The sequence below is a fragment of the Orbicella franksi genome, chromosome 12 (assembly GCF_964199315.1).
Source record: "Orbicella franksi chromosome 12, jaOrbFran1.1, whole genome shotgun sequence".
Classification (NCBI taxonomy): Eukaryota; Metazoa; Cnidaria; class Anthozoa; order Scleractinia; family Merulinidae; genus Orbicella; species Orbicella franksi.
In genome coordinates, this window is record NC_138156.1 from 10,921,262 (window position 1) to 10,935,386 (window position 14,125).

Below are 14,125 nucleotides of genomic sequence, written 5' to 3' on the forward strand. Positions count from 1 at the left end.
AAATTGATAAGGCTTGAAATAACGAAAGAAAAGAAGATTTAATGTACACTTATTTAGTACAAACTGCAATAGTCAAACGTATCTTTAATTCCAACCCAGTTTAACATAGTACTAACAATTTAATCAATTAAGTCTACATTTAAAATGCAAATTGTTAAGATAATGATCTGAATATTTAACACAACATCATCATTGTTTCATTTTAAACTCATTTTTCAAAACAATAATAGCAATATTTAGCTTCCAGTGGGGAGGGGAACATTAATCGGCTGGCTCAGGAGACTACCAAAACAACGATTCGCGGGAAATTTATTTTTGCTATTGCCAAAATTGCATCTTCCAAAATTGAAAATTACCTGCCTGCCTGTAAAAATCAGACAAATTCTTAATTTCACGGCACGGGTCGAAAATTTGATTTCGCTCATATTCTTATGGTAGATAGGCTACGGCATGACAAAAACTACTGGATATTTTTTATCGGCAAATATCCTTTTATTTCAAAGAAATATGCAAATTACCAACTTCCGTTAAAATCGTCATTTGACGCACCATTTTATTAAGCAAGTTTGAGAGCCTCGCATGCAAAACCACATCATCCTTCCGACTTTAAAACACTCAAATATATTTTTGCAATGTTTAAATGTGTACTGGGTTGGTTTTAGAGAATGTTGCGTTGTCTTTTTGGGTGCAAAATAATTAAATTTCGAAGACATGTATTTCATTCATTTAAAAGTACTTCGTGTATATAATTGATTTTCACCATGTTTGAAACCTTCAAATGGATTAAGCTTCTGGTGGTTGAATCGCAGAAGGATGATCTACAGATTCCTGTAAAAATTTCTTTGGGCAAATGATTGTGAGCGACGCGAGAGCGAGAGCTTTTCAAAGTACGTCAAAAATGCAAATATTTGACCATCCGTCGTCAAATTTCGATTTACGGGTTAGACGCATATTTCAGCATGCGCCACATGACGTGACCTATAATAAGTTGAAATAGACACTGAGCGGATAATTTCGAAATGTTCTAACCTTATTTGTTGGAAAAGGCAGGTCCAAAGCCGATTTGACGTGTTCCTAGTCGATCTCTGACCATTCGTCGCACATAAAGCAGAAGTTTGCTTTTGTTTACACAAGGTTAACGTCCGATGTACATCGCCAACTGTCAATCTATTATTAGTCGAATACCATGAATCTGTGACCATCTTTCTGCGCATATGAACATCACTGCATCAAAGTAAAAAACGGCTGAGTCATTTGTAAATAGTTGCTTGCTTTGCACTGCGCCAAAATAATACGTTTGATCGATTGCTGACCATTGCTGATAAGCGTGTCGGCGCAGCACAATCTTACAGCCGTTATTTGTTCGTCACGCAATGCTGTCACGGCATATGCTGCACATTTTGATCTATTTTGTATAGAGCACTCTCAGGATAAATGAAACAATTTAATCATTTTTAATCTGTTTGTTCATATATATAATAATATGTGTATATTTATATAATCGTATTCTATAGTGTACTTGGCCTCGGTCCAAATCGCGTTTGTTGTACGTTTTGATGTTTCAGACAACAACTGATAAAGCTAGTGCCTGTACTCACTAAAATTTAAAAAAAATTGCCATGAAACAAATTATAGATCAATGAAGCAAGAACTAGCTGAAATAAAAAAATAGGAAATCACAACGTGTCTAATTCGTGAGAAAAACATACTAAATTTAATTAGCAATTGCGTGAGTAAATAGCCTGGCCATGCCATTTTATTTGGCGTATTTTGTTTGCCTAGTGGTGAGGCATTGGTATGTTTGTAACAGAAAATAGAGGACTTTTGTCAATACAGTCCAAAATTATTGTCAGTAAAATATTGTAAATAAAACACTTATTGACTGGTTACCTCCGCGGCCACCATTTGGTCGTTCCGAGAAGGGTTTCATTATTGTCTTTACCCCTATTAAACGGCCACCCAAAATTTAAAAGCTTTGTTTTGGAAAGGGCGATGGCAGATAAGAGTCTGAAATTGAAGGTGCATGACGAGTGATAATTCAAATACACGTCTATCATGGTTATCTTGAATTGACTCCATGTTCACCAAGAAATTCATAACCCGATAGTGAAAAATTAAATATTCAAGGTACACCAACCTCATTTTAAGCAGCTAGCCCCATTAAGCGGTCACCACCCATTTCCCCGGGGGTAGCCCACTGTATTACATGTAAACCAAAAATAATTGCACAGCGCGAAAAGACCTAGGTATGAGTTCAGCGTTACAGTATTACGCAGGGCATGTAGGTAACGGTGGTCGAGTAAAAGATAACAACAGGGGCAATGCTAAACTATTCATTGTTCTCATTTCTTAATTCAATCTCTTCCTACTCAACACGATTGTGTGCTCCCAGTGGTTCCCAGCCTTACGGAGCCTTATGTATTAGGATAGAAATTGTCCTACCCCTACACCCTAAAATGGGATGACAGCATTGCGTGACTAACAAGGAACCGCTGCAAGCAAGGATTCAAGTCATCAAACCATGATGATCAAACGTAATATTTTGGTGCAGTGCAAAGCAAGCAACTATCTACAAATGACTTAGCCGTTTTTGGCTTAGAGGCAGTGGTGATCATATGTGTCGAAAGAGGGTCACAGATTCATGGTATTCGACCATTAATTAAGTTGACAGTTGGCGATGTACATCGGACGTTATGTAAACAAAAGCAAACTTCTGCTTTATGTGCGACGAGTGGTGAGAGAAACACGTCAAATCGGCTTTGGACCTGCCTTTTACAGCAAATAAGGTTAGAACATTTCGAAATTATCAGCTCTGTGTCTATTTCAACTTAACATTGGTCAAGTCATGTGGCGCATGCTAAAATATACGTCTAACCAGTAAATTGAAATTTGACGACGGATGGTCAAATATTTGCATTTTTCACGTACTTTGAAAAGCTCTCGATCTCGCGTCGCTCTCAATCATTTGCCCAAAGAAATTTTTACAGGAATCTGTAGATCATCCTTCTGCGATTCAACCACCAGAAGCTTAATCCATTTGAAGGTTTCAAACATGGTGAAAATCAATTATATACACGAAGTACTTTTACATGAATGAAATACATGTCTTCGAAATTTAATTATTTTGCACCCAAAAAGACAACGCAACATTCCCTAAAACCAACCCAGTACACATTTAAACATTGCAAAAATATATTTGAGTGTTTTAAAGAGGGAAGAATGATGTGGTTTTGCATGCGAGGCTCTCAAACTTGCTTAATAAAATGGTGCGTCAAATGACGATTTTAACGGAAGTTGGTAATTTGCATATTTCTTTGAAATAAAAGGATATTTTGCCAAAAAAAAAAAAACTGTCCAGTAGTTTTTGTCATGCCCTAGCCTATCTACTATGAAAATATGAGCGAAATCGAATTTTCGACCCTTACCGAGTTATTTTCCATTTTTATGGACAGGGACTCTTAAGTTCCATGTGGTGTTAGAACCTCTAAGAAATTGACGTCTTACAACGTTTTAGCTCGACAGGGCACTCCGATTTTGTAACAGAGCACTTTTGAGTTTTCTTAGCTTTAGCGTTGCGTGGCATTTAAATGGTGGCCCAAGAAGGCTGCTGCGTAGATCTAAAGGTGAGTTATCACTTTAGATTTTGGTTACTGATAAGTTCTTGCACTAGGAAAAGTGTCAAGTTGAACGTGTTAAAGCTCTTGAGTAATAACGTTTCGTTTCAATAGAAAACCTCAGTCAGAGATGTGTTTGTTACTTTACTATTGTCAGGCTTCTTAATAGTTCATTAGAAAATAGTAGGTTATTAATTATACTAAGTGTTCCCAATTAGTAGAGGGGTGTTTTTCTACATCGGCTAGATATAAAGGCACGTTAATAAAGTTTATATATGTATGTATGTACGACTGCCTTGTTGATGCCCATTGGCACCAGTGGCGTCTCCTTACAAAGTTCCATAAATTTGCCGGTGTGACACTTCTCTGAATAACGCGCGAATGATAAATTGTACAGACCTAAGTCTTGGCTTCATTGTTTTATGTCAATGATCTGTCATATTCCAGATTCTTGACTGTCACTTTTTTGGCTAAAAAACATTTTGAGCAGTATAAGATACTATATATTCTACAATAAAGACACTAATTAACTGATTTTATTCATAAAAATAAATAAAAATACAAAGTATTTCATGCCAGATCTATCTAAAACATGAACACAGTGTTACGTGACTAATGTATGCTACTTACATCTTGTTATCTCTGCTAATGTATTCCTGTTAGATCACGTGATTACAGGCTCTCGCTCGCGTTTGATCTATTCAATAAAGAATAAAGAACGTAACACACGGTACTTTGGGAGAACCCTAAGGAAATTCCCTCGATGGATAAAAGCATTTGAATGTCCCGTAATAGGCCTTAGGGCAAAATTATTGGAAAGGGAGTCTTTCCCCTTATTCCACCCGAGACTATTATTAATTGATCATATGAATTTGCATATTACTTTACAATATTTAGTGCATAAATTACCATCAGCCTAAAAAGCGCACTTTTAAATTACGTCTGAAGAAATGACAGCTGTTTCAGATCAAAGCACCCGCAGAGGAAGTAAAAACTAGATAAAAAGGAAGTTAAATTTTTGTCAAATTTTACTCTGAACATTGCAAAAATTGGAAATAAAAATAGCACTTAGGTCTAAAACCCACTGGATTATATTACAAATGTTTAGTTCCAGCCATTGGACTGAAATGATATTTCTAATTACGGAATTTAACATAATTGCGACCTGGTCTGATGGCTGTTAGCGATTTCTAGTCAAGTCGATGTCTCTTTGCCTGCTACGGCGGGTGATTTGCCTTTTTAACTAGATAAATGTAAGAGTGGATGAAAGGTAATAGAAATAATCCTCCACATAGGTCTTATTCCCAAGGTAAGTTATAGTTAGATCACTCTTTGCGTCGGAAATTCCAAGAAAGTCTCCAGCAAGAAATTGCAAGAAATTCGATCTCGCGGCTTTAATTTGCCTTTGCTCGCGCATCAAAGCCTGTTGCAGGTTATCTGAATAAGGTCTATCCAAAATGGGAGATCAACCGTCTCACCCTACATCTTTTCCTGAATTAACTCACTGCTGGCTGTCTTCTACTACTTTGTTGTTCTTCTACTCTGTTTAAAAGCAGTTTAGCTCTTAAACAGAGCTTAACTGCTATGCCGTTATAACGTTTCTTTGGATTTGAACTATGAAGACAATTTTGAGCAGTACAAGAGGGTCTCAATTCCAATGGGGTTAACCGTTAGCTGTAGAAGTAGAAGTTAACATGAAGGTGATATCCTCCCTCCACCATCGGATCGATCCAAGAGAAGCACCAATTACCCAAAAACAAATTATAAATACACGAACTCGCTTCAAAGTTACGACATGTCTGAATCTCAGTCCTAACAACAGGGCGAGGAGTCTGTCCACACTAATTGAGGCCGACGTCAAGAAGGATACTCCACACAAAATCCAACTTAAAACGTTAACAACGCTCTCGCTCACCTCTTTTATACGAGACAGGAGGAATGTTGCATAGAATGGTTGTACAAGAAGACCAACGCAGAGATCAGTGACTGCCAGACATCGCAAGAAAAGTTTCGTCGGAGGATGAATAGAAGTGACTTTATGAAGAGCAATCAGGATCAGAGCATTGCCCAGAGATGCGGTGATGGATAGGAAGATGTTCAAAGCTGAAAATGACAGCGCTGCTGGTGGTGTACTGAATACCTTGTGAAAAACTGTGAAGTTTTCGTCTCTAGTAATGTTCGGCATTGTTGTTGGGTGATCAGAAAACTGAATTCGTTGTAAAGTGGTAGTCGACAAAAAACCTTAGTCAGCTGGTAGCTTAACGTCTGGCTGATGTGACAGTTTCATATCGCTGATAATTAACACATCCCATTGTCCCTATATGTAGCTGTTTTAAGTGACTGTTTATGAATTTTTACATTTTCAAGGCTCCGACCAATGCATATGCACACTTAACTTTAGCTAGGTTTTACTTTCTCTGCAGGTGCTTTGATCTGTTGCGCATTGGCCCGTTTGTCTAGTTTCTTTTTTAACACTAATTAGTCTCGTTTATCTTTAGTATACTCATAACTTTAAAATAGGGAAAAAGATAATTGTGAGATGTTGGATTATGAAAGAATTGAAATTGTGAAGAACGAAAGCCAGATAGAATCAATAACACAGACGGTGAAGTGGGTTCAGTGGGTTAATTAACGAGCGTATGTTCGATTAAAGCCTCAAGTAGCGGCTGAAAATAGTTTATCGCTTTGCCAAATTTGCCAGCTTTTCTATAACATAATCTCAAAGCTTAATTATTCAAGGCTTTTATTGCTGCGTATATATAATGAATAAGCGGGTCGAAGTTTTTTCCTCATTCGGTTGGTAGGAATTACTGTTTACATAGCTATGGATATTGCTTTACAAATATTTAATAAACTAGCTTATTGGCACCAGCATGAATAGGACATTCCTTGTCTAAAGAAATGACATCTTTTTCGGCTCAAAGCACCTGCAGAGGAAGTTATCTCTTAGTAAAATATATATATATATATATATAAAATCACGTATTTTAACTGAAAAGCTCGAGAGTTGCAAAGTAATATGAACTGTACCAGAAGTTTGCATGGCCTAAACCTCCGTATATTTTGGAACAAATCTTTAATTCTACCCTCTGGAGTGAAATGAATTTTTTCATCAAATATTTTTTTTTCCTTCAATTAGCATGTATTTTTAACGCGACGTGTTCTTGTTGTTAGTTCTTTCTAGTAAAAGTTACGCCGATGTTCTTGTGTTTTTTGTGTTGTTAACTGTGATACGCTAGCTTTCTATCTAACTTATTTTTTCATTTCACTGTAGCAGTCATTCATCATTTGGTCTTCCCCTTTGCTTCCTTCTTCTTTCAAACCTTATAATGATTAATTTGCACAATTGTTTGAACAACGCTCTTCTGTAAATTTTATTTCCTTCTATGGGGAACAATAACATCATATCACGCAGTCGTAAATGTCTTTTGATAGCAAACTACATGTGTAGCGACTAGAAGTTTCTTTGCTTTTGGGTGTCACAAATTTCCGTGACCCCCTGGAAATTATGCAACCCACTCTGTAGTACTAAGCGTTCTTCATTATGCGTAGTTTTGTGTTTTCATTTTCGCCAGTGCTGGTTAGCACTGAAAGTTCGATCTGCTGGTTTCTACCGCGTTTTCCCTAGCTGCTTCACTGTTGTGAGCCCTGAAGTACAAATTCTAGAATTCGAGTCGTTTGAACATGATCAGCCCCCAGTTGGCTTGATAGCTCAGTTGGTAGAGCACTGCACCGGTATCGCAGAGGTCATGGGTTCGAATCCCGTTCAGGCCTAAATTGTTTTCAGGCTTTAATTTCACAAGTGCTTGAGTTGTGTATATGACTCGGCGATGGTCAGTCATGTCTTCAATTCTATTTCTATTCATCAGTGGATGCAAAGGTCTCCTTTATTTTTTCAGCATACTCAATATTTCTTCAGCTTACTAGTTATACGCAGAAATGAAGGATTTTAATGGCAGAGTTGGAAAAAAAATTATTTTCATTGCTAAATTGACAAACTATTTTCAGTTGTGATATTTATTCATAAAATATAACTAACCATGCGCCCGTTCGTTTCTTTCAACTGGGTCTACCGCAGTTTTTATTCGTTCTCACTTGCATTTTATTCTTTTTACACATTATTTCATACTCTCCAAGCAAGGGAAAATAGCGCACAACCAGATATGGTGGAAATTAACTGAACCAAGTAGTCGTCGCATCACCACGAGCTACACTTGCATTAATTTCAGCCTTCAATATTTTTCTATCCATCACTGCCTGTGTGAGAAATATTCTGATTCTCGTTTCTGTTCACAAAGTCTCTTCTATTTATTCTTCGACGAAATCCTCTTTCGATGTCTGGCAGTCACTAATCTTAGTGTAATTGTGCAACCACTGTATGCAACGCTAATTATGTCTCCCTTGATAAAGATGGACGTCAAGGAGGTAGTTATGATAAGCCGATTTCCTGATGCCTTAGGGTGGCGTTTATGTGGAGTCTCCATCTTGACGTTGACCGCAATTAGTGTGGACAGACTTCTCGCCCTGTTGTTGGGACTGAGATACAGACATGTCGTGACATTAAGGCGAGTTCGTGTAGTTATAATTTGTTCTTGGTTTATTGGTGCATGTCTTGAATATCAATACGCATTTCCAGAAGTGATATCGCCCACAAAGCCGCCTCTACTCTCCTTCCCCTTTCGCTGGTAATTTCGATTTTTTGCTACACAAGGATTTTCTTCAAACTACGACATCAATAACAAGTCCGTCAAGGACAAGGGAACGAAGGAGAGATTCCAGTGAACAAGGCAAGATACAAGAAGTCAGTTTCTATGATATTGTGGGTGCAGTTAGCATTAGTTGCCCGCTATGCTCCTTGGAGCATTGCCGTTGTGTTATATGTTAACGGAATACAAAAGGGTGAGGCATGGTTAGTTACTGAGACTCTAGTCTTCTTTAACTCATTTCTAAACCCGATCCTGTGTTGTTGGAGGATCAGAGCAGTGAGAAAAGCAGTGTAAGACACAATAAGAGAGCTGTATAGTACTGTTAAATTTGTAAAAAAACCATATTGAGCTGTAGAGATCAGCATAAGTTGAAGAGGCTAGAAATAACGAAAGAAAAGAGGATTTAATGTACACTTATTTAGTACAAACTGCAATACTCAAACGTATCCTCAATTGCAACCAAATTTAATATAGTACTAACAATTTAATCAATTAAGTCTACATTTAAAATGCAAATTGTTAAGATAGTGATTTGAATATTTAACACAACATCATCATTGTTTCATTTTAAACTCATTTTTCAAAACAATAAAAGCAATATTTAGCTTCCAGTGGGGAGGAGAACATTAATCGGCTGGCTCAGGAGACTACCAAGACTACGAGTCGCGGGGAAATTTCTTTTCGCTATTGCCGGATATCATGTGACGTAATCATATTCCAAAATTGAAAATTACCTATCCCTCTAAGAGTTTAGTCCTATCAGATGTAAGACCCTCTAAGAACTTGACGTTTTATAACGTTTTAGCTCGACAGGGCACTCCGGTTTTGTAACAGGGCATTTTTGAATTTTCTTAGCTTTAGCGTTGCGTGGCATTGAAATGGTGACCCGAGAAGGCTGCTGCGTTCTCCAAAGATGAGTTATCGCTTTAGATTTTGCTTACTGATCAGTTCTTGCAGTAGAAAAAGTGTTAATTTGAACGTGCCGAACCTCTTGAGTAATAACGTTTCGCTTCAATAGAAAACCTCAGTCAGAGATGTTTTTGTTACTTTATGACTGCATTGTTGATGCCCATTGGCACCAATGGCGTCTCCTTACAAATTACCAACTTCACTTGTCTTTTCACGTTTAATCTCCGTTTACCCGAATGAGTTCGTCCTTATACCTTTAGCTCCCTGACATAGTTTAAATCAAGGCTGTAAACATTTCATAAAATGTTTTCATGTAAGTTTTGTCAGTAAAATAACACTTTTACCGTTTCGACGTGCATTTCCGTAGCTGTAGATCATTCATCAAAAAGTCGCTCATGCGTTCAGAGTTTTGACAGCTTTAAAGCCAATGAGAATTGAACTTGATGTTGCAAACTTGTGACTTGCTCGTCTTTGTGCCTCGCTTCCAAAAGAAAAAAAATATTTTACGAACTTTGGCTAAGAGTGTTGAGAAAATTAAAGTTACAAATATATGTTATTGGCCGGCTGGGAGGTTCGTATAGGGAAAAACTGTGACCGAGGTCTTGCAAATGCTGCCCGAGGCCGCAGGCCGAGGGAAGCATTTTCAAGCCCGAGGTCACAGTTTTTCACTATACGGACAGACCATAAGCCGGCCAATAACATGTTTATCTTTTTTCCTGCGGTAATTTGGCTTACAAGAGGGTTTGTTTACGCAGCTTTGTCATTGAATCGGCTTACGCGCCGTCTACAAACCATTCATAAAAAATCTAACGACCGAACGAGCGAGTAACTCAGATAATAGACAAAGAAAGATGTATTAAAGAACAGATTTATTTCGGACTTCTTTATGTTAGTTGCATTTTGTTCACCAGCTCAGTTCCCCAAAATTGTTTTTCCGGTGTGAAATTCCTTGCAAAGTTTGAAATTATACTACAAAAACAATTTCTGTCAGTCGTTGCGAATCACTCAAAATCACAGTTTTCGACCGTAAATTGAGTAGCAAATAGAGAGGAAATTCGTTAAGTGTATTCCACAGAAATTCTCTCAAATACAGCAACGATCAGAGAGGTAAACTCGACTGAAATTGACTCATTTTTTACTTAAAATATTAATTGTACAGAGAGAGACACAGCAGGATTACGCGCCATTACAGAGGCGAGCTACAAACAGCCAAACAAACCCTCACAACTTCAAAAGTCTCATTTGAATTTATTTACAGTGGCTTTCTTTGTCATTAAAAGGTGAATGGAGATAAACTTGCGTTGATTAATCGTCTATGCAAGTGTAAAAAGGGCGAAAGATTGACGATTATCGCTATTTCGTTCACGAAAATAGATCATCACGACGGATTCCGCCCGCTGTGGCGGTCCGGATGAGAAAATTCCGCCCGCTCCAGGAACCAATCAGATTGTAGGATTTGTTGAATTCCGCCTCCTGACGAGCTCAGAAAAAGATAAAACTAAAATATTTAATCAAGCGTGGCTCCAATTTTTAACCCTGTCTAACGAAAAGATGTCAGATAGAAGCTTGTAGTTATGATTGCCTTATTATTGAAATTGAAATCGGTCCTAATTTCTCGAAACAATTACGGATTAATTGTGCTTGTAAACAGATCGGACTTTTTCTAATTTAACTAATTTTTAAATTACTGAAAAGTCCGATCTGTTTATGCGTACGATTAATATAACAAATTGACGTCCTTTTTTCATGTATCTGTCCTGTCATTGATTATGAATGTCGTCATAATATTGTCAAAGAAACTGCTGATCCACGAGGCGACAGCAAATTAACGCGAAGCAATGTTGAAAAAGAAATCGCAGCAACTGACATATCTATCACGACGATCACTTTTCAGTGCAAACTGATGACTGCATAATCCAATCAGAGATCGTCTCCCTTAAATGGTGAACATTATTTATACACACAGATGCGTAAAACAATTATAACCCTCAATTGTGTGTGGTATCAGCGGCATATAAAATTCTCTGTCCGATAATAAGGTGCAAGCTGACTAAAGTTTTTATCGACTAACAGCGCTCTTCATAGTAACTTCAATTTTCTGAACAATCAAGAACAATGGCGAACATTACAGAAGATGGAAACTTCGCAAGCAAACTGAACCAAGTAGTCCTCGTATCACCACGAGCTACACTTGCATTAATTTCAGCCTTCAATATTTTTCCATGCATCACTGCATGTCTGGGAAATACTCTGATTCTCGTTTCTCTTCACAAAGTCTCTTCTATTTATCCTCCGACGAAATCCTCCTTTCGATGTCTGGCGGTCACTGATCTCAGTGTTGGCCTAATTGTGCAACCACTGTATGCAACGTTAATTATGGCTCCCTTGATAAAGATGGACGTCAAGGAGGTAGTTATGATAAGCCGAGTGCGTGATGCCTTAAGCTGGATTTTTTGTGGAGTATCTGTCTTGATGTCGACCGCAATTAGTGTGGACAGACTTCTCGCCCTGTTGTTGGGACTGAGATACAGACATGTCGTGACATTAAGGCGAGTTCGTGCAGCTACAATTTGTTTTTGGTTAACTAGTGTTTTTCTTGGATTGATCCGAATTTCCAGAAGTGATATCGCCCTCAAAGTCGCCTCTACTCTCCTTCCCCTTTCGCTGGTAATTTCGATTTTTTGCTACACAAGGATTTTCTTTAAACTACGACATCAACAAGTTCAAGTCCTTCAAGGACAAGCGAACGAAGGCCAAGAGATTCCAGTGAACATGGCAAGGTACAAGAAGTCAGTTTCCAGCATATTTTGGGTGCAGTTAGCATTAGTTGCCTGCTATGCTCCTTGGAGCATTGCTGTTGTGTTATATGTTAACGGAATAGAAAAGGGTGATTCATGGTTAGTTACAGAGACTCTAGTATTCTTTAACTCATCTCTAAACCCGATCCTGTATTGTTGGAAGATCAGAGCAGTGAGACAAGCAGTGAAAGACACAATAAGACAGCTGTACTGTTAAATTTGTAAAAAAAATCATAAATTGTAGAGATCAGCATAAGTTGATAAGGCTAGAAATAACGAAAGAAAAGAGGATTTAACATACATTAATTTATTACAAACTGCAATACTCAAACGTATCTTCAATTCCAACCAAATTTGACATGATACTAACAATTTAATCAATTAAGTCTACATTTAAAATGCAAATTGTTAAGATAATGATTTGAATATTTAACACAACATCATCATTGTTTCATTTTAAACTCATTTTTCAAAACAATAAAAGCAATATTTAGCTTCCAGCGGGAGGGGAACATTAATCGGCTGGCTCAGGAGACTACCAAAACAACGACTCGCGGGGGATTTCTTTTTGCTAGGCCGGATATCATGTGACGTAATCATATTCCAAAATTGAAAATTACCTATACTTCTAAGGTTTAAGTCCCATCAGGTGTAAGAGACTCTAAGAACGTGACGTTTTACAACGTTTTAGCTCGACAGGACACTCCGGTTTTGTAACAGAGCATTTTTGAATTTTCTTAGCTTTAGCGTTGCGTGGCATTAAAATGGTGGCCCGAGAAGGCTGCTGCGTAGTTCTGAAGATGAGTCATCGCTTTAGATTTTGCTCACTGATCAGTTCTTACACTAGAAAAAATGTTAATTTGAACGTATTGAATCTCTTGAGTAATAACGTTTCGTTTCAATAGAAAACCCCAGTCAGAGATGTTTTTGTTACTTTACTATTGCCAGGCTTTTTAATAGTTCATTAGAAAATAGTAGATAAATGATTAATTATACTAAGTGTCCTCAATTAGTAGAGGGGTTTTTTCCCCATCGGCTAGATATGAAGACACGTTGATAAAGTTTATATATGTATGTATGTATGTATGTATGTACGACTGCCTTGTTGATGCCATTGGCACAAGTGGCGTCTCCTTACAAAGTTCCATAAATTTGCCGGTGTGACACTTCTCTGAGTAACGCGCGAATGATAAACTGCACAGACCTAAGTCTCTTCTTCATTGTTTTATGTCAATGATCTATCATATTCCAGATTCTTGACTGTCACTTTTTTGACTAAAAAACATTTCGACGGCTAACCGTTAAAATTTTCCAATTTTTACTCCTAAAGATTAAAGTTTTGACCTGTTTAACAGGTAACGGTTAATCCCATTGATACCCTCTTGTATTGCTCAAAATTACCTTCATTGTTCAAATCCAAAGAAACGTTATAATGGCATTGCAGTTTAGCCCAGGTTAATGAAGTAGAAGAACAACAAAGAAGTAGAAGAACGGCCAAACGGTAACCCAGGTTTGTTTAATCTGGGGCAGAATAAGAAGGAACCTGGCAAATTTTACTCAGCTGAGGGAAACTTTTAGTCCAAAGACTATCGCTATTCTTGGCATGGCTTAAACTTTCTTTGAGCACTATAAGATACTATATATTCTACAATAAAGACGGTAATCAACTGATTTTATTTATAAAAATAAGTAAAAACACAAAGTATTTCATGCCAGATCTATCTAAAACATGAACACAGTGTTACGTGACTAATGTATGCTAGTTACATCTTGTTATCTCTGCTAATGTATTCCTGTTAGATCACGTGATTATAGGCTCTCGCTCGCGTTTGATCTGTTCAATAAAGAATAAAGAACGTAACACACAGTACTTTGGGAGAACCCTAAGAAAATACTTCGATGGATAAAAACATTTAAATGTCTGTCCTAAACAAGTAGGACCACAATCCTAAGTTTTCACTTGGAATCCTCACCAGCGTCAAGTTTGGGGAATTAAACACTAGAGGCAATGAATTTGTTTCGCAGTCAAAATTCCAAGCAAATTATATTTCAAATCTGTCTACTGCGGTTACACTTAAGGTTACCGTATACCCTTCTC

General features: G+C 37.5%; 2 protein-coding genes and 1 pseudogene across 2 annotated transcripts in view; all 3 read left to right on the plus strand.

Moving 5' to 3' along the window:
* The window catches only part of LOC145464143 (adenosine receptor A3-like), a 4,192-nt gene extending 1,216 nt beyond the window's left edge, over positions 1-2,976 (plus strand). The window contains exon 1 of the mRNA XM_081447959.1: positions 1-2,976. This exon is cut by the window's left edge and continues 1,216 nt beyond it. The gene's annotated coding sequence lies outside the window, so the exon portion shown is untranslated.
* Positions 2,977-7,791: 4,815 nt separating this feature from the next.
* Positions 7,792-9,309, plus strand: LOC145463891 (melanocortin receptor 4-like; annotated as a pseudogene).
* Positions 9,310-11,128: 1,819 nt separating this feature from the next.
* On the plus strand, positions 11,129-12,275 carry LOC145464098 (adenosine receptor A3-like). Its single transcript, XM_081447911.1, has one exon. The coding sequence runs from the start codon at positions 11,345-11,347 to the stop codon at positions 12,242-12,244; it is 900 nt and encodes a 299-aa protein (XP_081304037.1). The 5' UTR covers positions 11,129-11,344; the 3' UTR covers positions 12,245-12,275.
* Positions 12,276-14,125: the final 1,850 nt, after the last annotated feature.

Coding starts and splice junctions, on each gene's coding strand:
- LOC145464098 (XM_081447911.1), top strand. CDS start 11,345: ATGGCGAACATTACAGAAGATGGAAACTTCGCAAGCAAACTGAACCAA.